This window comes from Equus caballus, chromosome 15 (genome assembly GCF_041296265.1).
Source record: "Equus caballus isolate H_3958 breed thoroughbred chromosome 15, TB-T2T, whole genome shotgun sequence".
NCBI classification, from domain to species: Eukaryota; Metazoa; Chordata; class Mammalia; order Perissodactyla; family Equidae; genus Equus; species Equus caballus.
Window position 1 is genome coordinate 70,132,956 of NC_091698.1, and position 22,575 is coordinate 70,155,530.

Consider the following 22,575-nt stretch of genomic DNA (forward strand, 5'->3'; position numbering starts at 1 on the left):
GTTGGAAAGTTAATTAATTTGAGACCTTACATTCTTTCTAACATAAGTGTTTAAAGCTATAAATTTCCCTCGAAGTATTGCCTTAACTGCAGCCCACAAACTTTGGTATGTTGTGATTTTCATTTTCATTCTGTTCAAGATATTTTCTAATTTCTCTTGTAATTTATTCTTTGGCACATGGACTATTTAAAAATGTGTTGTTCTTATCTTTCTGTTATTGATTTCTAGGTTAATTCCACTGTGGTCAGAGAATACACCTTGTATGGTTTCAATCCCCCTTAAATTTAGTGAGACTTTTCAGGAGCAGGGGTACCTTTTCCTTGCTCCCTTTCCCCTTCTGCTGTTTGGACACAGATGACAAGGCCCTGGGTGATGATGCAGCTACAAGATGGAAAAAATCTCATACTTGAATCACCACATAGAAGAGAGAAGCACACTTACCTGGAACACCCATCCTGGTCTATACGTGAGCAAGAAAAAAATTCTATTGCTTGAACCATTAGAGGTTTGGTTGGTTGTTACAGCAGTTTAGCTTACCCTGATTAAAATGCCGCTTATCTCTTTAAGGTTCCCCTTTCTCCTCCACTACCCTGAAACTGGGTTTTCATGAGACATGTAACCTGCATGTTAGTTCATACTATGCAAAGAATACCCACCACATCTATTCAACTATTTTCATATGTTCTATTAATAAAAACTTCATATGAATATAAATAAATACATGTGAAGTCTATTGCATCAATCAAGGTTCTTTTTTAAAAATAAATTTTTATTTAAGCAGAGCATACATACAGAAATGTGCAAAAAATAAATATACTATCTATATATACATTATATATAATACATATATCTGCAGAAATTTACAAATCTGTCTACACCTGGGGCAGTCTCTTCCTTTCCATTCTTTCTTTCTTACTTGCGATTCTTGGAGCCCTAGTTACTGAGGAAGTCAAGAAAATGAGATAAAAGGGCATCCAGAGTGTGTAACAGAGAGGCCCTTCCAAGAAGTCTGAACTCAAGGCTAGAAACTCAAAGCCGGTCCTTTATGATTGCCGACATGCAGCTCAATTCCCCTGCCACACTCCTCCAAGTGCCGCCTTCTCCCGTTTTTTAAGGGAAAGAGGATATAATACACATAGGGAAGAATGTAAAGAGAGAAGCTACATTGTCTCCTTTCTCAGAGCAAACACAAGGCTCCAGGGCTGCCACTAGCCCGTTTGGCATCTTTGGCAATTTAAAAAAACTCTCCCCAAAGCACTCCTTTCTGGAATCATTTTACTTCCACCTGTCAGATATTTGTTGCAATATAACTATACTAATTTTTTTAGTAAGAACACTTTCCTGCTACTTGCCGGAAACTTGTGATATGATAAGTCCCCACAGCCTTTGATGTGAATAGCATCCTTCTGCATGTGGCACTGTTTTGCTCTTCCCAGTCTACATGCTGCACTTGGCCATAGGCTGTCAGCCAAGCTGTAGTTTTAATACTTTTTTAATGCATTTGGGTTATTTTTTAAAATATTTGTTTACTGAAGAATCACATACATGCAGAATAAAAAAGGGAGATGTACCTAAAAAAAATAACAAAAACAAGAAACTAACAGTTTGCACAGGAAGAAATGTAAGAATGCAAGAATGTTCAGAATTTCAGAAATGCATAAATGATGCAAAAAACCACCATAAACATAAATAAACACCAGAAATTTTCATGTACCTATAGGAATAGGGTCAAAGTGAAAATTTCAAATAAGTTGACTTACATAGAAGTGATAGGGCCAATAAGAACTTTGTTTCCTATTTTATGCTGAAAACAAAATATACTGAAAATCTAAGAATATTTCTGGGTGGCCCACTGTAAGTTATTACAGAAGTGTGGAGTAGTGCACTGGCCACAACGTCAGAAAGGGTGACTGCCATTCCAACTTTGGGAAGAGGTAAAAGATGGTGAAAATTTGATACTGGTCCCAGGAAAGGCCCTAGAATAGACCCTTATTATAATGATAATGTTTTTTAAGCCTTTAGGAAAGAACACAGTTCACTCTGAATCAGCAGATTTGACTTAACTTCATGAACTTTTGGGGCAGTTACTCAACTAACATTAGGGAAATGCAAGACTTCAGCAAGGAATGTAAGATCCTATGATATCCTTACAGATAACTCTGGGGACAAATGGGCAGATAGATGGACCAGTTAATCGCTGAAATTCTTACCTAAAGGGGGTTGATTAATACGGTCAGTGGTCAATTCATATCACGCTGAAGAGAAGTTTCTGAGGCCTTCTACAGGCTGTTGTCCTCAGGCTTGTTTCATTCAACATAGATTTACATATCAAACTTTGGAGTGATCAGAAAGAAAAAGACAGCAAATCTATCTTGGACGAATCCAAAAACATCTCAATAGGTTAATGAATCCAACACAAGAAAACTTCATAAGAATAAAGGAAGGTCCTGCAAACTAGGTTAAACAAAACACCAACCGCACAAGTGCAGGATGGGGCAAGAATGCTTAACAGCAGGAAAAAACCTCAAAGGACTCCAACAATATCATGTGGGTGTCAGAAAAGCTAGTCCAATATCTGGATGTTATACAGAAGAAGAATATTAACTAGAACAAAGGACATGACAGTTTTGCTACCTATAAATGTTCAGTTCTGGGTCGTATACTTTAAGAAAGATAGAGAAAACCAGAGCATTTGGAGAAAAGGGTCTTGGATGGTAAAGACAACTGAAGCCACGATATATGATGAGTGAATTGACTGGGGATAGGAAGGAGAAGATACTGGGAGTCATCACAATACGGTAGTTAAATGTCTGGCCCCAAGAGTTAATAAGACAAATGAAGGGAAGAAACAGAGAACCAACTAGGATGGCAGAGCTGCCCAAAGGTGGAAGTAGATTCTGGTCCCCGAAGAGTCAGACTAGAGGCTGCTAAAGGACCATCTGGTATTCAGGTTTTCTCCAACTTTGAGATTCCAAAAGTATAAAGATCTGTTCAGCTATACAATTTATTACTCTATCTTTGAAGAACACACAACTGACAATTCTTTAGAACTACGGCTATGTTGAAACTTTGGAGGATGAAAAACTACAAACCATTCAGTTTGCTTTACTGGCCACTTTTATCTCTCAAAGGGACAAACATTTGTGTGTGTGTTGCTCCGCCGGCCCCCAGTTTTACTGAGATATAATTGAAATGTGTGTGTGGCTTTTTGATGTGAAATCAGTCTAGAAAATGTAGTTTCCACTAGCGTTAAAGCAATCAGCACGGACGTGTAAATTTTTGATGGTGAAAGACGTTTCACTAGTATAGTGTAGTACACTGTTATACTATAATAGGGATCATTCTGTCTTATTCAGCAGATTCATACATATCCCACCCTGAAAAAGCCCAAAGCCCTAAAAAAATTATATATAAAAATAGAGATATAAAAATTCTATCTATATTTGTATATATATGTATTTATATGTGTGTGTACACACCCACACCCACACCCCCCCAATACAAACATGGGTTATTAGAAAGGAACTTCTTCCTTTTCAAAGATAATTTTATATAGCCAGTCTTCCAGGTGCATTTAACTTATGGTTTTATTTATACAATTTAGGTTTCCCCTAACTATCCAGCAATGTGTGGCGTGAACCTAACTCTAACCAATTACAATTTTGTCAGTTAAAGGTGTCTCAGTACACTACAAGCAAGCTCTAGTCATAATTACTATATTGCCAAGATTCCCGAAGTCCATTTCAACATTCATTCTCAGAGATTATACAAAATATGAATAAATCCATGCAACACACTAAAGAAATTCGTTATTCCACATAACTACACCATGGAATTATCCAGAGATCAAAAAAACGAAAGGAAACTTTTCCATGGTTTTCTCTAAAGGAAATCACTTACTGTCAAAATTTTTACTATATTATCTCCTAGAATATTTTTATCAATTTTCTTTGGAAAAGCAAGAATTAACCTTGGTATACCTTTCTGATCAAGGACCAAAGATGTGTCCCTTTTTTCTTACCATATTTTTTGTACCTTTCAATCTCAGAGTGGAAATATAATCTCTTAGAAGGAATGTGCACAGTTACAGCCATTTACCGCTTCCTGATTATACAAAAGTAAATTAACAAATGGAATTATAATAAAAGGTACAAGAGGGGAGCTATCCAGGTGATGTGATATTGTCCCAAAGTACTATTGTGTGGCCACTGGGAAAAGTATCTATGAGAGAACACTTGAGTAGATTCCTTCTATGATAAAGAAATTCACTACCTTCTATATTTCTAAACATGTATCTTTGAAGTCATCTAAATTAAGCAAAGTGTCTACTTTAAGAGGGTTATTGAGATTTGTATTCATGTAGAACAAGCCAGTTACAAACCTACTTCACTTTACATTAACTATAAACACCACAACTCACTTCAGAAGAGATCTGGGCATCTTAAAAACCAGGGTCACAAGATGCTCTTACACAAACATTTAGAAATCCAGTAACTTGATTTAAATGGTGCTTTCAGGAGAAAGGAAACAATAATGACAGATTAAAGCCTGCCTTTAACCATGAGAGTCCCTGGAATAAAACCAAAATTACTGCCAAGAAGCCACAGGTGTTTATTATATAGACAAAGAAAAGCATGACTTTGAAGGGCACAGTGACAGTGCTTCTCTGCCTCCACTAAGGGGCTGTAAGATTAAAGGTTAATAGCAGCATAAATACTATAATTACATAATGCTGGGTTCATTTGTCTTTCAGGCTTACGAAAAAACCTTTTTGTCCTTGTACTTTTAGGGACTTGGAAGGTCTGCCAGCCACTGCCTTTCTTGTCACCAGAGCTCTCAGCGGGTTTACAAATGGACGTGCCCAAGACTGCCATCTGGTGGAAATGCTAGAAATTGAAACGATTTTTTGTAAGTGATTCAGTCAGTTACCTACTAAAAAGTATGAATTAAAAATATATTGGAGGAAAAACAGTTCATAACAGCAGTAATAAATATAAAATAATAAGGAATTAACTTAAGAAATATAGAACATATATGGAGAAAACTACAAAACTTTACTGGGGGCATTAAAAAACACTCATTTATATAAACAGAAAGATGTAGAATTTTCCTAGAATGGAACTCATCTCTGCTAAAGAGTTCAATGACCCCCAAATTAATCTACACATATAACAACTCAACATTAACAGGATTTTTATTCAGCAGGGAAATCTTGGCCAAATTATTCAAAAGTTCGTCTGGAAGAATAAACATTCAATTTCTGTTAATGTAGACTAATAAGGGAGCCCTTTCCCTACCAGATAATAAAATGTATAATAAAACTATGATAATGAAGATGTCATACTAATACACAATACAAAGCAATGAAACAGAATGCCCATAAAAATACAAGCACATACAAAAATATATAGTAAAAGGGCATTTTCAAATAAATGAGAAAAGACTGGCTTATGTATTAGCTGGTGTGAGGGGATAATGGAAAATATTACATTAGATTTTTGCCCTGTAGTAATACCCAAATAAGTTCCACTTATATATTTATAATAAAAAAGGCCAAAGTCATAAAAGAAAATGTATGTAAATATTTACTTACTCAGAATGTGAAAAGATTGTCTATGTATACAACTGAAGGTGGAAACTGTTAAAGAAAATGACAAAATTCTAAAACTTTTGAATGTAAAAAACCAAGACACTTCTCAAAATTCATCAAATTAAACACCTAAGATCTTTGCAGTTTACTGTATACAAATTTTACTTCAATATTTTTTAAAAAGTAAAACAAAAAATAAACTCCACTATTTTTGACTTAAAACACTATATGAAAGGGTGAAAGCAAGTATTTTTGACCAAGAAGAGGTATCCAACACTCTTCAGATCAGAGCATCTTAGCTCTCTCTAGAGCCTCTCCAATCATAGTGAGTAGAAAGTCTATTCTGTCTGTAGGGAAAGCTGGCACAGAAACAAAATGTTATTGTGTAAGAAAAAGCACAGAAACAGAGTAGCATGACATAGGATCTGAGGCGGGGAGGGGGGAATCCACATGCTATTGAGCTTGTAGTTTTTAAAAAATTAAGCCATTTCATTATTGCTAGATGTGCTTTGTTCTTAGTCCCATCCCTCAACGTTCTTATTTAAACAAACAAAGAGTATTGAAAGGCAAGTGGTGAACTGGGGAATTCGGGACATGTGACAAAATAATGGTTAATTTCCTAAACATATAAAGAGCTCTCACAAATCAATATGAAAAATGATAAATGTGTTAATAGAAAATAAGCAACATGTGAACAGGCTTTAATAAAAGACATATAATTAGCGAAAATATGAGAAAAAAATGTTTAACCTCACTAGTAATGAAATAATTGAGAATCAAATCAAGAAAATATCATACAGTATTTTACCCACAAGATTGGCAATGTACAACACTGGCGAGAAAGCAGAAAACAAGGGCATTTTTGTATACTGTTGGGATTATAAATTGGTACCCTCTTCCTGGAAGGCAATTCAGGGCCACTTCATTTAGTCTCTGTATTTTATTCTTTCATTCAAAATTTTATAAAAAATTCAAACATAAGAAAATTACAGAAAAGAATATAATACACCCTTACCTACTACCCATATGTAACAGATGTTATCATTTTGATATTTTTATTTTTGAGGGTGGAGAAAATAAAAATCTCACTTCCCAATGCTTCTGAAAAAGTAACCACTGTCCTAAATTGATGTGTATTATTTCTATGCTTTTTTTTTTTTTAAAGATTGGCACCTGAGCTAACAACTGTTGCCAATGTTTCTTTTTCCTGCTTTTTTCTCCCCAAATCCCCCCAGTACATAGTTGTATATTTTAACTGTGAGTCCTGCTAGTTGTGGTGTGTGGGATGCCGCCTCAACATGGCCTAATGAGGGGTGCCATGTCCGCGCCCAGGATCCGAACCCTCAGCTGCCGAAGCAGAGTGTGTGAACTTAACCACTCGGCCACGGGGCCGGCCCCTCTATGCATACTTTATACATACTATGCATGTATAAATTGTCATATGACATAAAAAATGTCATAATTATGTGTGACTAAGAAAAAATGATGCCAAATAAACTATGAAACAATGCTTTAATAAAAGATTTATACCTTTGTGATAGGTTTTTTAGACTTTAAAAAAAATCTTGTCATTTCTGTTTTGCTTACACAGTAACTTTCCTTCTATGTTAAATCAGTGTAATCATTTTGAAGACACTTTAAACAGCATTTAAACTTAATACATGTAGTCCCAACAGTGTACAAAATCCAATTATGTGAAATATGAATAGCTATGACCACATTGGTGCAACTATGCCATGACAGCTGCCTAGCCAACAGCAACTGTAAGACACCATTGACCTAAGATGTTTCTCAACTTCAAAGATATGGAAACATGAAAAGTGCATTTTGGGATAAATTTTGGAGCTTTAAGCTTCTACAAAACAACATCCTTTTGGACCTTGAGGATTCTCTCAGCACTAAGTTTTCAAAGCATTTAAAGATGGCTCACTGCCTAAGGAACAAAGCCAGTAGCAGTTAGCTACTTCTGGAGCACAGGATTTTCTTCTTAGCCCAGCCTTCCTCCATTTCACTACGTGGTGCAGAGAAAACTGTTTTATGCTAAAGGATACTAGTAGGTTGAGTTATCCCCCTGTGGTAACATCTGCCTTAAATCAGGCCCAGGAATTTACATACTTACCAACTGGGACTATGGTGATGCAAGTGAGGCACACTTGCCTTGGGGACAAAATATAAGGGGTGCCAAAAAATTCAGTAATCAAGATAAACATTTTAATGCAACATTTAAAAGAATCAAAATTAATGCATAAACCATGACCAAAATATCAAAATTTGCAATAAAGACAGAATCATTATTACTGAATTTTCCTTTTGCCTCAGGCTCCAACATAGCATGGCAGGGCACTGTTACTGGTCCAGCCTTGTAGGGGAAGGAGAGCAGTCAGCAGGATTAATGTGGTACCTCACTACAGTTTAAAAGATTAACTTGAAGATATGCGCACCCTACAACCCAGTAATTTTATTTCTAGGCAAATACTAGAGAAACACTAGTATGTGTGCTCAAGGGACACAAGCCCAGACGTTCATTGCATCAGTTTTTTAACAGTAAGAAGTTGCAAATAATCTAAATATCCCTCAGTGTGGAAATGGATAAATACTTTATGGTGTAATCACACAAAGGAATACTATACCAGTTTGTTTTTTAAATTTGTTTAACCTTTAGCTTGTTTTATAGAAGAGGGGGATGTAGAGGGAATAACATGAGCAGATAAACTGAAACCTGAGGCTGGGAATAACACTCTTTCCTCCCCACAATACCCCCTGCAAAATCAAAACGAACTCAACACAGCAGGCGGAGTGCAGGGGAGGGGTGCTGGGTGACTGATCTCTAGGGCAGGTGATGTCTGACTCTTGTTCCAAGCCCACTGCCCCTTCCCCACCTCCTAAATATAACTAAATCATGATACTTGGGAAGATCACCAAAACAAAACCTGTCAATATGGCTCATAGCTCAGCACTGTTAACTTACTAAGTTTCTTTTCTTGTAAAAGAGTAACTTTCTAGTTTCATCTGCCTATTCACATACACACTCTCTGAGCCAAGTGATTTTCAAACTTTTCAAAGTCAAAAAACCTTTAGTCAAACGAAATCTTGGATGGAATCCCAATAGGCAACACAGAAAAAACCAGAACTGCTCTGAGGTAGACAGCTGGTACGCTGGTTAACTCCGTCTGGTAATTATAACATTATAGACAGAGTTTGAACTACATGAGAAGTCTTAAGACTATTAGCTTATTTCTAGGTATACATAATTTTAAAACGTGACCTCTTCATGAAAAGCTTTGCAGGTTCGTAAAGAACATAATTAAATTCAGTAGCTTTCAGTTCAAGAGTATGCTTCAATAGCGTCAAAGTGCCATAATAATTATAACCAGTCTTACCTAAGATCAACTTTAATAGTGAACATTAAATATAAATATTTAAAATAAACCTTATACTGTTGTCAATTTACTTATAAAAACCTTATTCATAAGCAAAATCTCATGAATCTCATGTCTTAAAGACTTACAAATGAAGCAAAACCACCTCTTCATAGTTAGTGCACAGCTCAGAATAAGTGCAAACAATCCGGGAGATGGAAAGGAGGTATCAGATCCATACATTAGAATAATTCTTGGATTGTACTAGTCCTCTGCACCTCAAATATATGCCCAGGTATTTTCATTACAGGTGGATATTGAATGGGAAGAAGGAAAGAATACATTTGTTGTACAGATTTAATCACTAAAGAAATCACTGTTGCCAACATTATAAACTAGGGCTTATTAGTCAAGGAAAAAGAATCCCAAACCTTTGATTCTACCTATATATAAGTTATGGTTCTTTAGTGCCCTGCTATAGTGTGAATGCTAAGAGAGAGAAGAAATAATAACTAACCTCCTAACACCAAGATTATGGCCCCCTCACTCCTGAATTAGACAAGTATGGCTACTGGCTACGTCTGAGTGGGGAATGATGTGCACAGTTAACAGAAGTGTTTGCCAGGTAGAATAAAACTAAAACTGAAAATAAGGGGGAGAAGTTACCATGGCCAGGAAAACTAACAAGTGAGTATTGGTGGCGAGGTGATGCTGCCTGAAAAGCAACTTATTCTGTATTAGCAGCTACCCTGTCTTACTTCCAGACCACAAGATAACATACATAGGTCACCAAGACAATGGGCAATAAACACTTGCTTAGTATTTTCACTAAGGCTCACAGAACAATTCCCAGAGTTCAATAGAAAAAAATCTTGTAAAAAATGTATAAAAAATGACAATGTGAATTGTTATAATGCCACAGAACAATTCCCAGAGTTCAATAGAAAAAAATCTTGTAAAAAATGTATAAAAAATGACAATGTGAATTGTTATAATGCCCACTAAGAATTTATTTGCAAAAGCAAGTAACTCTCACAATTGCTTTGAGATGAAATCATAACTTAAATTCTGGTCAAGATTACTACCTTAGCATTTGACTATCTTACAGATACAACAGATTTTCTGCATGTTGTGCATTATGTTTAATATGTGAAAAAAAACCCATTATTTTTCACTAAATACTATTTAGCTACCCAAAACATGTTCTAAAATCTTTATCAAATACTCCCTCTTATTGAACCAGACTAATTTCTAAATACAAATAAAGGCAATTAGGAAAAGGAAATGTGAATTTGAGATGTCATTTAAAAATGCAATCTAAACTCAAGACAAGAATAAGATTTGGCTAGCAAAAGAAATTTAATGGACATCTTCAGATTAATTTCAATAACTGAAGCCAAATCAAAACTCAGTTTAACTCAAGCAACATATATTGACAGTCAATAGTGTACTTTCAAAGGTTTTAGAAAACACACAATTTGTTTTCTACATGACTAATTTGTTGTTTGGAAACAAAAACTTGGTGCATAATGTCAAAATAATTATTTATGTATGGTCTCATGCCATCAAATATTTTAGGTAGCTTAGTTTGGAATATAAACTACTGAGGCTCTAATTTCTGGCTCAAATGCTGGGCTAATCCTATTATAGAAACATTTCTCACCAACCGATACTGCTTCCCTTGTTATTAGAAGGCATTTTGAAGCCTGGCTAGAAATAAAGGACCTCAAAGGGCCTGGCAGCAGCTTCATTTTCATATAGGAAGACCAATTCACTACAATTTTTATCAATGACAGTGCAACTCATAAAGTATTTCTATATTCAGCATTAAGAAATGATGACTCTTGGTCATAAACTGTACTCAGGTTAATAAACTTATGGTGCAGAAGCTGGAAAACATTTCTTGTTTAGATTGTTTCTCCTTCAAAAGGAGATATTTTAAAAATAAATATCAGAAAATATGCAACTTGATGTTTCAGTATCTGCTACATTAAGTAATAAAGGAGACCAAAGAAACTAAGCTTTTAGATAGGTATGTTAACGCCTTGTATATTGGCAAACTTCATCTTTTAAGATGTTTTTAATTTTGCTACAGTTTCTTATGAGGACTCAGGGTCTAGTTAGCTGGTTGGCGAGAGCCTGATCGCACTATCAAAAGACATCATCAAAACCCAAGTGAATCCCACACATCTGAAAATAAAACTGACGTAAGAAAGGACTTACGGAGAAATCACAGTTGCTGTCACTTTTGGCTACCAAACACATTTAAAACCAAAAACTCAAGTAATGAATATCTTAAGCAAATATTATAATTACCAAGCCTCAGAATTGGGAAAGAAACATGTGACAGAAATTATGACTGCCTTTTACTTTTTCTTACACCTCCATGGTAACTCCCCCCAACCCTGATCAATGTTTAGAAAACTGAAAAACCTAACAATAAAACTTCAGCATAAAGCCCTGATCCACTTAATTGTCATTAAAAAAGAAAAGTCTTGTCTTTATCTGGCCAATCTGACGTGACATCTCAGTCATGGTAAAAGTATTTTATTTAAAACATGAATTTAAAAATTCAGCATAAAAGTGTGAGACCTTTCAAAGAAATAACACAAATCCATAGTAATTGAGGACATTTTTAAAAAATTAAAATGATCTGAATATATGCCATGCAAAAATCAAACTGTATTGTTATGTTTAACCTTAATTCATGAGTTTCCCAAGTTGAAACACACCATAGAAATTTTCTGGGAGAAAAAAGTACAATGTGAAAGATTCCACCTTATTCCTCTTGCTTTCTCAGTTTCAGTCTAACAGTGAGCACAAGCTCCCATATCTCCCCCTAAGTAAATCTGATGTCAGAGCTATATGTCTTAAGATCCCTTTACTATTATACTGTGATATCTGGAATAAATGAACGCCCTAAAAAGCTGTCCCAAGGACAGGGGCAGCCATTCTGAAAGTCTAGGGGTCCCAGAGAGCCTTTCAAAGAGGCCCACAAAATCAAAACTATTTTCTTAACATTACTAGTACTTATTCTTTTTCAACATCTTGACATGTGCACTAGTTGAGCAAAAGAAAAGGTGGGTAAAACTGCAGGCACCTTAGCACAAATCAAGATGGGGCACCAAACTAATTAGTGGTTATTGTATCTTTACTGCCGCACTCACAGAGGGGAAAAAAGGGAGGAAAAGCCAGTTTCAGTTAACAACGTCCTTGATTAGGCAATAAAAAATTAATTTTATTACACCTCTATCCCAGAGTGCACATCTTTTTAATATCCTCTCTGGTGAAATGGCAAGTACTGGTTCCACAGCATGGTGAAGTGTGATGGCTGTCTCTCATGCTATTATTTGAGACATGTGCTGAACTAGCCACTTTTCATAAAACACCACTTTTACTTGAAAGAATGACTGACAGACTATAGTTATTCAGCGACATTTTCTCTAAAATAAATGAAGGAAGCTTGTCACTTAAGGAAAACAACTGACAATATTTGTTGACAATGACAAAATTTCACCTTTCAAGTGAAAATTAGAATTTTGAAAAATCTGTATCCATCACTGTGAGCTTGACAGCTTCCCAACACTTAAGACTCTTTTGATAAGATCAGTTACATCAAGAAAAAAAATTTTAAACATTGCGTAATAACATGTCTATATTCTAAAGAACTGCATAATCCAATGAGCTTGTATTTTCCAAATGACCAATGTGCAATGTTACAAAGTCATGCAAAAGTAGATCCATTCGAACTACAAGGTAGACCAAACGGACTGCAACGTAACAGAGTACAAAACTGACTGATAAAGTTTCAGATTCCGCATCGGAACTAACCTTCAGGAAACTACCAGTTATGACGTTCTGATAATGTATCAAAGAGGAATATTCACAATTATCTGAAGCTATTATTCTTTTCTAAATACATATTTGTGTGAGGCCATATTTCTTCATATACGTCAAAGTGCCAAATTGCAACAAGATCAAATGCAGAAGCAGATATGATAATCCAGCCCAACATTAAAGGATTTACAAAAAAGAAAACCAGAGATACCTTTCACACTGAATTTTTCAGATTCAAAAAATAATTATTTCATAAAACAATGCTATTTATGTTAATAGGTAATGGTTTTATTCTTTTAATGAATAGGTAAAATTTCTTGGTTTTAATTTCTAATACAATAAAATTTCAATAGATGTAACCAAAAAGCAAAAGTTCTTTGGGATCTTTGATTTTTTTAAGAATATAAATGGATCCTGATACCAAAATATTTGAGAACAGCTGGACTAGAGAATTCAGATTAGTAAACTTTGAATATAGGTTTTCCTTTGCTAACTGACACGTTATTTGTACTTCAAGGGCTACTAAACCTCTTGAAAAAGATTTTTTAAAGTGGTATAAAGAATGTTTTTGGAGTGGAGGAGGGGTAATTAGTATTGTCCTATCCAGTTTGGTTAATTCCTCCTTGGAATTACAATTCACCTGCATGGTTCTGTACAAGAAATTTCACAATAAATAGTCTAACTATATAAAGTGTTTAAAGTAACATTCAAAACTGGACTTGTATTTTTAAAAATCATACCAAATAGTAATATGTCACACTGTTTTTCTCAATTCTTTATTTAGGTAACAAGTTGGTTATGTTCACTGCACTGTATGAAACATCACAACATCATACTGGAAAGGTGCTGTCAGTACAGGGTTGGATCAGAGTGGACAGTTTAAACAATAAACCACTTTGCATTCTTCATTCCCTATCTTTTAACAACCCTCAAACCCAGTAAAGGGACAAAGAGCTTTTAACATCATCATGTAAAGCACTTTAACTTACAAGGCTAAAATCTAAAGAATAAATAAAATATATTGTGGCAATAATTCCTTTTAGACCAAAAATCAGGTGCACAATAAATCAAATGATCAGGAAAGCTGTCTGTATTCAAATGTGTGGCTCTCCAGAAACAGCTTCAGGAAAATGTTACAGAAAATACCATGAATTCCATTTCACACAGGACCAGATGATGACTCATTTTAACTACACACAAGGGCAATTACATCCTGCTGAAACACAATTTAAACACATAGGAAAATGTTTACAGAGCATCCACAACACGTAAACCATGTACAAATGGATACATTCATTGCTTCTCCTACCCCATAGCTTCTTTTAGATAAATATTTTACTCTTCATGTTCAGCATTAATTGGATACATGCAAAACTCAAAAGAATTCAAGAACTCAAAGTTATTGTAAAAATAGAATTAAACTAATAATCTTCAAGTACCTTATGTGACAGCCACTCTGTACCGTGCCCAATGTTATAAAATGAAAGGTTACTGAACCCATGAAAATATCTCTGTAATATTTCCTTAGATCTAAAATAGATAATTTTAAATGTATTTATAGTCATTTCAATGTGATATTCTGAGCTTTTAAAATAACATAAACAATTAAAAATTTTACCAAATTACACAAAACTTGTATCTTAAAAGCTGAAAAATTAAAACTATAGAAACCCACATGTAAAAGAAAAATCACAATTTACATTATAAAGGCAAATCTCATCATTTAAAAAAATTTGCAGCAGTGAGATGTCAAAGCAAATTATAAATAGCCATAAATTAATCCATTTGGTTTCAAAGATTTTCTAGTGAGAGTTAAAGGATGTAGTAGATACATGCATAAAATTTGTAAGGGTTTATAATATTATTGCCAAATACACTTTATCTTGAAGCAGGCAACATTACAATTTGGACATTATTGGAGAACCTAGTCTGGTAATACAGGTAAAATTGGAAAAAAATTAAATAACAATTAATAATAAATATATATCCTATAGTAAATTGCTCAAAGGAAATTTCAAGCCACAGAGCTGCAAAAGGCTTCCAACTTGGTGAACTGGAAAAAGGAACATCTCATACAATTCTTTACTCTTACATGCTTATATGTTGTGTGTCTTGTTTAAAAAAACAAAAACAAAAACAAAAAACCATAATGTATCTTCAGAGTACAGCTAACTATATTCCCATGCACCTCAGGCACATTTGTTATTTGTGGTGAAATAACTCCATTGGTTTCTAGGGCCAAAAGTTCAATACAGGTGTAACCAGTATGCCTGAGGTTGGCGAAAAATACTGTAGTACAGGCAATGCTACAAGTGGCAATTATCAGAAAACACAAATATGAACAAATGATGGGAAATGCTAATGATTTTCTGCTCATATCACAAAACGTTGGGAATCCACAAGAATATTTTTCCCTTGTATTGAAGAAAATTGTGATTAAAAGTTTTTTCCCCCAATTTTCAGAATCAAAAGCATTTTAGAAGGTTTATAAGGCTACCATGGGTCTTCTAGATCTCCAGCACCCTACAGGAAGAGAAAAGGAAGAATATAATTATTATTTACCTATACCACTTCCAGGTTGGATTGAATTTCAAAGAAAACAAAATTAAATGAACAAATTACCTTCCTTTCTTTGTTTGAAAAGGTACTTTTACAGAGAAGTGTGTGTATTGTATATTGTGTGCACACACATGGATCTATCTAATATAGATAGACAACCGGTTGGGTTTTTTCTCCCCTCTCCACCAAATGCCTTCCTCTTTCTCAAACCACTTAAAAATATTCTGGCATTGGAAAAATAGATCAAAACATCAGCTACATTCGAAGACGCCAAAGTTTCAACTCACAGTACCTCAAGTAACTTTAGACACATGATAAATGTAAACATGAAGAAGAAAAGCTAATGTTCTATATTCACAATTGTTTTAAAAAATATTTTCCCATGTGACTAATAGTCATCTGCATTTAAAAAACCCATTTTAACAAAAACAAAACTCACAACTGCCACTATTTAAAACATTCTGTAATTCTGTAATTTACTAATATCTGATGAATACTTATAGTAAAGTTGACAGTCTTGCAATCTTTAATATGCTTATCATGGCAATTCTCTGACATGTCTACGTGTGTCCAAAGATTAATATTTTGTACCACAAAAAGAGGATAATAAATAGAATAGATTTACTTTGAATAAGCAAGACTTCTCAAAATTTTTTCCTTTTAGTTAAAATGAAAAAAGCCAAGCCAAAAGTTTTCTAAATACAAATGAATTTCTAATGGGTACTTTTCCGAGATACCAAACCTGGTAGTTTAAAAAAAATTAACTTAAAAATAAGTACAACATGCATAGATTATTCCACATCACATGCTTTATTTGGACTTAAACACTTATAATTTCATTCTAAACACTTGGTTGACATACATTTTGATGTATGTAGTTATGCTATACAGAATATACAAACCAAAGCTGTATGAATAATACATAGGTTTTTCAAAAATTATGTTTCATAAAGAATACAGAGAAAGGAAAAATAACCACACATCCAATATCTCAGAACTTCTAAAAATAAAACTACAGAGATGTAAAATATAAACAAGTCAAAGAACACACAAATTATCATCCTTGAAGAAAAATACAGGTCAGCATCTGCCATTCTTTGAAGAACTAAAATTACTAAAGAAAACATAAATTTATTACAAAACTAATTATGAGTGTGCTAATATGTAAAATAATGTGAAGCGGTAATAATTCTACATTAACAAGTTTTTCCACAATATAATGTAATCTCACTAATCAGGAATCTCTAATCCTATCCAGTATGAATTTAACTACTGACTTTAATAACTAGTAGCCTCATTTCTGGCATACAATATGAAATGACATATCATTTTGTTAAATTCAAAGTACTATAAATAGTTACTTTTAAGCTATCTGATAAAGGTGTATGCAAAGGCCTTCTTAAAAAACAAGGCTATGTGAATATAGTAAAACTAGTTTACCAAGATTCAATTAACAAAACGGTTATAATAAATGCATACATTACACTTCCTAAGTAAAAACCATCAAATCAAAGATCACAAAAATATTACCACAAAGTAAAGTCATATTTTTTCATCACTCATCTTTGTCCCTGCATCTTCATTAGAGCTGTCTAATTCAGCAAGATCACTTTTTGATTCAGTATGGCTTTCCTGCATTGTCACTGGGCTTCCAGCATCACTGTTCGAAGTAGTAGCTGTGGCAGCTGGTTCAGCAGGGCTTTCTTCTCCCTCTACTTTAGCTAGCCTGTAACTAGTCAGCATCTCCTCCAGAAGTTGTCGGTAGTTTCCCCTATGATTAATTCTCATTTGCCTGAGAGCTTCCACCAATTTCCCCTGTGATCCACTTTCCTCTGCTTCATCGGAGGCCTTTTTTTAAGATTCAAGACCCCAGTGTCAGTAGACAAACTAGGATATCACATGTATTTCATAACATATCACAGCAAAACACTCATTTCTCTACCATGAGGAATATAGTCTAAGCATGAGAACATTTCATTAAACAAGTATCAAGTCTTACTTGTGTCAATTAATAAAAACTTCCAATTGAAATACCTCAAGTTATTTTTAGCAAATTACCATTAACTAGTTTGTCTTATTTCACATTGTCATTTGAAATTTAATCTGAAATTTACTCTATTAGAATTCAACAAAAACACAAGCATTTCCTAAAACTAACTTATAAAGACAATAATTGGCTACAACGATTTAGTACAAAAGAAAATTAGTGTTTAAAGCGACAGGAAAGGACAGAAAAGCAGGCCATCAGATCATTAGTTTCTTCATCTCTGCTGAATGACAGGTAGGAGAGGAGATACAAAATATAAAACTATATAAATTTAAACTGGATTTGGGGGAAAATTTTAAAGCTTTCGTGGATAAAAATTTTATTTACTTTTTGTCTTTAAATATTTTAATTAAAATATCTCTAGAGAAAAACATTAAACACTATAATAAGATATGAATAGTAAACTACTCAATCCTTTTACATTTCATTAAATTTTGAAAAATCTGCAAGTTTCTGCAATAGTAGCTACTCAATATTGTTAGCAGAACAAGCTCTAACATTGAAGCTGACCACAGTTATGCTGACAGACTAAAAGCAAGACAACCTTACATTATGTGCTTCCTGAGGTGATACATTAAGGAGTACAGAGCCATGTCCTGTGTTCTTGTCAAAAACATTTAATATAAATCTAACAAACCTAATGCCTAATTTACAGGAAAACAGGGAATAGAGGAGCAACTTAAAGGACACCACGAGGAAATAAACATAGGATCCAGAATGTAGGACATCCCATAAAAACCTGGTTCAGACTCTTCATATTCAGTGTCGCGGGGAAAAAAAGACAGGGGGCTTGATTATAGACTCGCTGAATTTGCTTGACTGATAACCTGATTAGACCATGGTTCAAAATAACAATTGTAATAGTCATTCTAGGGACAACTGGGAAAATTCGGACTTGATATTAGATGATACTATTAAATTTATTATTAATGTTCTTAGGTAGGATAACAGTATTATGGTTATGTAGAAAAATGTCCTCATTCTTAAGAGCTGCATGCCAAAAGATTTAGAGGTAAATATGATGTCTGCAATTTGCTGTCAAAGGTTCCGTCAAAAAAAATTTTTTAAAAGTGTACACACACACGTATAAAGAGAGATAAAGCAAATACGGTAAAATGTTAACAACTGTTGAATCTAGGTAGAAGGTATATAGGTGTCACTATGATCACTTCAATTCTTCTATATGTTTAGAAGTTTTCATCATAAAATGGGAAAATAAAATACAAAAAAGATTACTGACATAGATGATGTGACACAAACTCAACTATCTTTGGAGACCGTTACTCTATAATTCTGCAACAAAGATAACACTAATATAACCACATAATAAATGGCAATATTTATTAGAAAAATGAGAGCACTTGAATGCTTAAAAAAAAATAGTGCCCTCATGGCAAAAAGGAAGAGATGATACTGTGTATAGCATATGTTTTATGTGTATGTATATGTCTGTGTATCTGTTCATTTTAGGATATTACATGTAAAATGCCTGGAAGGAAAGGAAAGGAGAAAGAAAATGAGAAAAATCTTAACATAGAGCATATTTTATTGTGTTCTCTCCACACAATAAACATGTTTCCCTAAATAAAGTTTCTCATTCAAATCTATTCAGGAAAGATTACGATGGAACAGCGAGGTAAGCGCTCACTCATCACAAACTTTATCAGTTTTCCAAAAGGAAATTTCTACTTGATAGTATATCAAAAAGAGCTTTTAATGGACAGCTTAAGACCCACCTCTGCCCCCCAAAACCCCCAAAACCAACAATTCCCTTTTCATTAAAAAAAAAAAAAAAAAAAAAACACCAAACTTCTAGACATTGAAACAAAATGTGCTTCAAGTGGGCAGGTGACTTACACATAGAAGTGCTTATCCACCCTGGTTTCCCATCAGAATCACCTTTCAAGATTATATAGATGCCAAAGTTTCATCCCAGGATATACAGATGCAGTGGGTCAGGGTTATTTTTTGAAAGCCTGACAGATGATTCTGATATACAGCCAAGGTTGAGAACCACTAATACGGGCTAACGAGTATAACTCTACTTAACTTGAACTTATTGATACGTTGGATCAAAGGTTGTTAAATTGGTTGTATCTGAGTCAATTTTGGTGGGTTCAACAGATAAAGCACCTCTTACTCTCTGACACCTTTATTGTACGGTGATCATCTATGTTTCTGGAAACTGCTGTAGTAGTGGTAGGCGGGGAGAAGTAGGTAGCTGCTTTTTAAAAAGCAAATTAAAACCAAACCTGTAAATCAAGTAGGGATGGATTTACAATGGGTGGCATCATAGAGCCATTGAACTGAAAAGAACCTGAATTAATGACCACATTTAAAAGTCATTTTATCTTATAGCAAATTATATTTTCCTATTGTGCTGGATAGACAATGGATGGGTGAAACCTCTTCTGCAGCCACTTCATTTGATTCTTTCAAACTCTCTCACAGATTTTCATTAGTATCAGAAAAAGAAACTACTGTTTCACTGCACTTTCTTTGCCTGAACTCACACATACAGCGCATCATGTTTATACATCTATTACAGAAATTAATTCTACCTTGCAACTGTTCACAAGTCTCTCCAGCTAGACTGTAAACTCTGAGGTAAAGATAATTTCATATTCCTTTCTGAATCTTCCTACCACCTAGGGAAGGAAAATTAATGTTTGTGCTGAGAACTTTAATACACAATCTCATTTAATCCTCTCAGGTACCCTATGTAATAGGTACTGCAACTTTAATTTTTATAAGTGAAGAAACTAAGGCTCAGAAAGATTTCAGTTATTTGTCAGAGTGACAATGCTAGTAAGTGACAGAGCTCAAATTTGTGTACAGCTGTCATTAACAACCATGTCCCTTTGAATACATTATAGTTATTAACAGTTTTTCCACAGTAAGTGCTCCATATATAAAGACACTTACTAAAGAAACATTGGTTAAAATTATTACATAACTGGACTACAAATCATTTCATATTGAAATCTATAATGTATTTCCTTGATACAGAAAGATTAATGAAATTATAGGACAAAAAATTATATTATTTGGATAGTTCAAATTATTCTGCAAATAAACTTAAGGCAATTACAGAGAAGAGAATTTAGGACATATCCCTCAGTTTTTTTCCTTAAGGTTTTACTGTATCTAGACTAACACAGCTTAAGAATCAAATCTCTCATTATAAAATACCGCCTTACACCAAAAAAGACATAGGAATACAGATAAATCAAGCAGACAGCATACAGAAGGTGGAAAAAAATCTAAGCACATTTAAAAAATAAAATTTAACTAGCTAGTACTCATTTGCAGCAATTTTTTAAAAATGCAGTTGCCATGAGCAAAATTCTTCAAACGATTAGTTAGCTAAAACAGTGGAGAAAAAGTAAAGAATGCTAGTATAAATATTTACTGTTTTTTGTGGAGTCCTATGCCCTGCTTGTCAGCTAAAAACAATTTCTAGAATAAAAATTCTCAAATTTGACTTTATGAGATACAATTAACAATAACTAATGAAAAAACTAATAAATTAGATGTTATTTGCAAGGATCATGTATAATTTAGTGACTATGATATAATTTTAAAGAGCCATTTAAATGATCAAGATCACCAGCTAAAAGAAGTCGTATGTCAAATTGTTCCTTAAAAAACAGTGACTAAAGTTAGCGCATTTTCAAATAGTGTAGGTCTTCTCCATAAAAATGCTTTGACAAGTGAAAAAGTAAATAAGAAACAATTTACAAAAAACTAGTATTCACCTACTCCTAAAACTGTGATATAAAAATGTAAAAGCAACTGTTTAATTAAGCCTACCGAAATAAAATAAAAAAGAAGATTGCACATACAATTTAATGTGAAACAGAATATGGAGATTCTTTTGGGGTTTTGTCCTGTCTGTCCTCCCCTTCTCAAAAATCCTACTACCTTAAAAAGTTTTTGGATTAGGATAAATAAAATGTGTATTTAAATGAAAAATAACTGATAAGAAACTGGGCTTACTGCTTAGTTTCAAAAACTTTATAAAAACAGAACGTATTTTAAGACTATTAAACATGAGATTCACAAAAGAATGGGAAGTGATTTTTCTTGGATGGTAAACAGATGTGAGGGTGCAGACACATATATTATCTCTAAGTACCTTAGGCAGCATGGAAAGGTGTAAAGAGAATAGTTTTTGGAGTCACTGTGACTTAGATTTAAATTCTGGCTGCATGATATATTTAGCTTTGCAACCTGAGCAAGCTACTTCATCTCCCTGATGCTTAGTCTTGTCTGTAGAAGAGCATGGAGGAGACTACCTATGATTTTGTGTGTGTGTGTGTGCGTATATGGCTCGGCACAAGTAGGAGTTGGGTAAATACAAGGTCCCCTTTCACCCTTGGAAAACCATCAACTTACAGAGTTACTTGATCAGTGGTATACTAATTCAAAAGCATTCTAAGTCTTCTTTGAGGGAAGAACTTAACATTTTTGCATGGAAAATACAAAGCTCTAAAAATACACTTTCATACTAATTAGCAACCTCAAATTATTTTCTTAAAGATATGACTTAAGGATAGTCTCAGCAAACTACTAGAAATGAATAAACAGGAACATTTCTTATTTAACAAGTATTTATTCAGCTCTCACCATATGCCAGGCACTACTGTAGGTGCTGGGACTCTGGCCATAAATAAATTAGATGCAGTCCCAGATCTCACAGAATTTATATTCTGGTTATAAAACACAAGCTAGCATTTTAGAAGGAGAAAAGGGAGGTGATCTCAGAGCCCTCAAACTTAGGGGAAAATGCAGTTTTCCTTATTCTGATCCTCTAGGCAATTACTCTTTTGGGGTCAGACTCCTTTGAGGAATGGATGAACATTGCAGACATACTCATCATCTAAGAAAGTGTATGAACACACATAAATATGTTTGCAAAAACTTTTTGGGGATTCATGAACCCCTTGATCAAGAATTTCTGCTAGACTCTTCCACAGATTTTGAATTTAAAAGTTGGGAAAATATGAATATTGCTTGCATTAAGAAGACTGACTATAGTCTAAAACACAGATTTAATAAACAATTTAAGAAGATTCCCCAAATGTTAACTTTCTAAATATATTTTAAATGATTTAATTTCTGACTTATATTCAACTCAGCTTTTTGAAATATATGTATCAACCAAAAGATCTTTTTTATTC

The 22,575-nt window shown here is 34.0% G+C and overlaps 1 protein-coding gene across 8 annotated transcripts in view; it reads right to left on the reverse strand.

Moving 5' to 3' along the window:
* Positions 1-748: 748 nt before the first annotated feature.
* PPM1B (protein phosphatase, Mg2+/Mn2+ dependent 1B) overlaps positions 749-22,575 on the reverse strand; it is a 92,523-nt gene continuing 70,696 nt past the window's right edge. For 2 of the 8 annotated variants that reach the window (XM_070235528.1, XM_023619710.2), the window contains exon 6: positions 13,547-15,309. In XM_070235528.1, coding sequence (XP_070091629.1) covers positions 15,280-15,309 — 30 coding nt within the window. In that variant the 3' untranslated portion in view covers positions 13,547-15,279. Of the gene's footprint in view, positions 4,887-5,593; positions 5,639-13,546; positions 17,194-22,575 lie in introns of those variants that run through there. The other 6 variants (XM_005600020.4, XM_001499338.6, XM_070235529.1 and 3 more) reach the window with 4 other exon arrangements.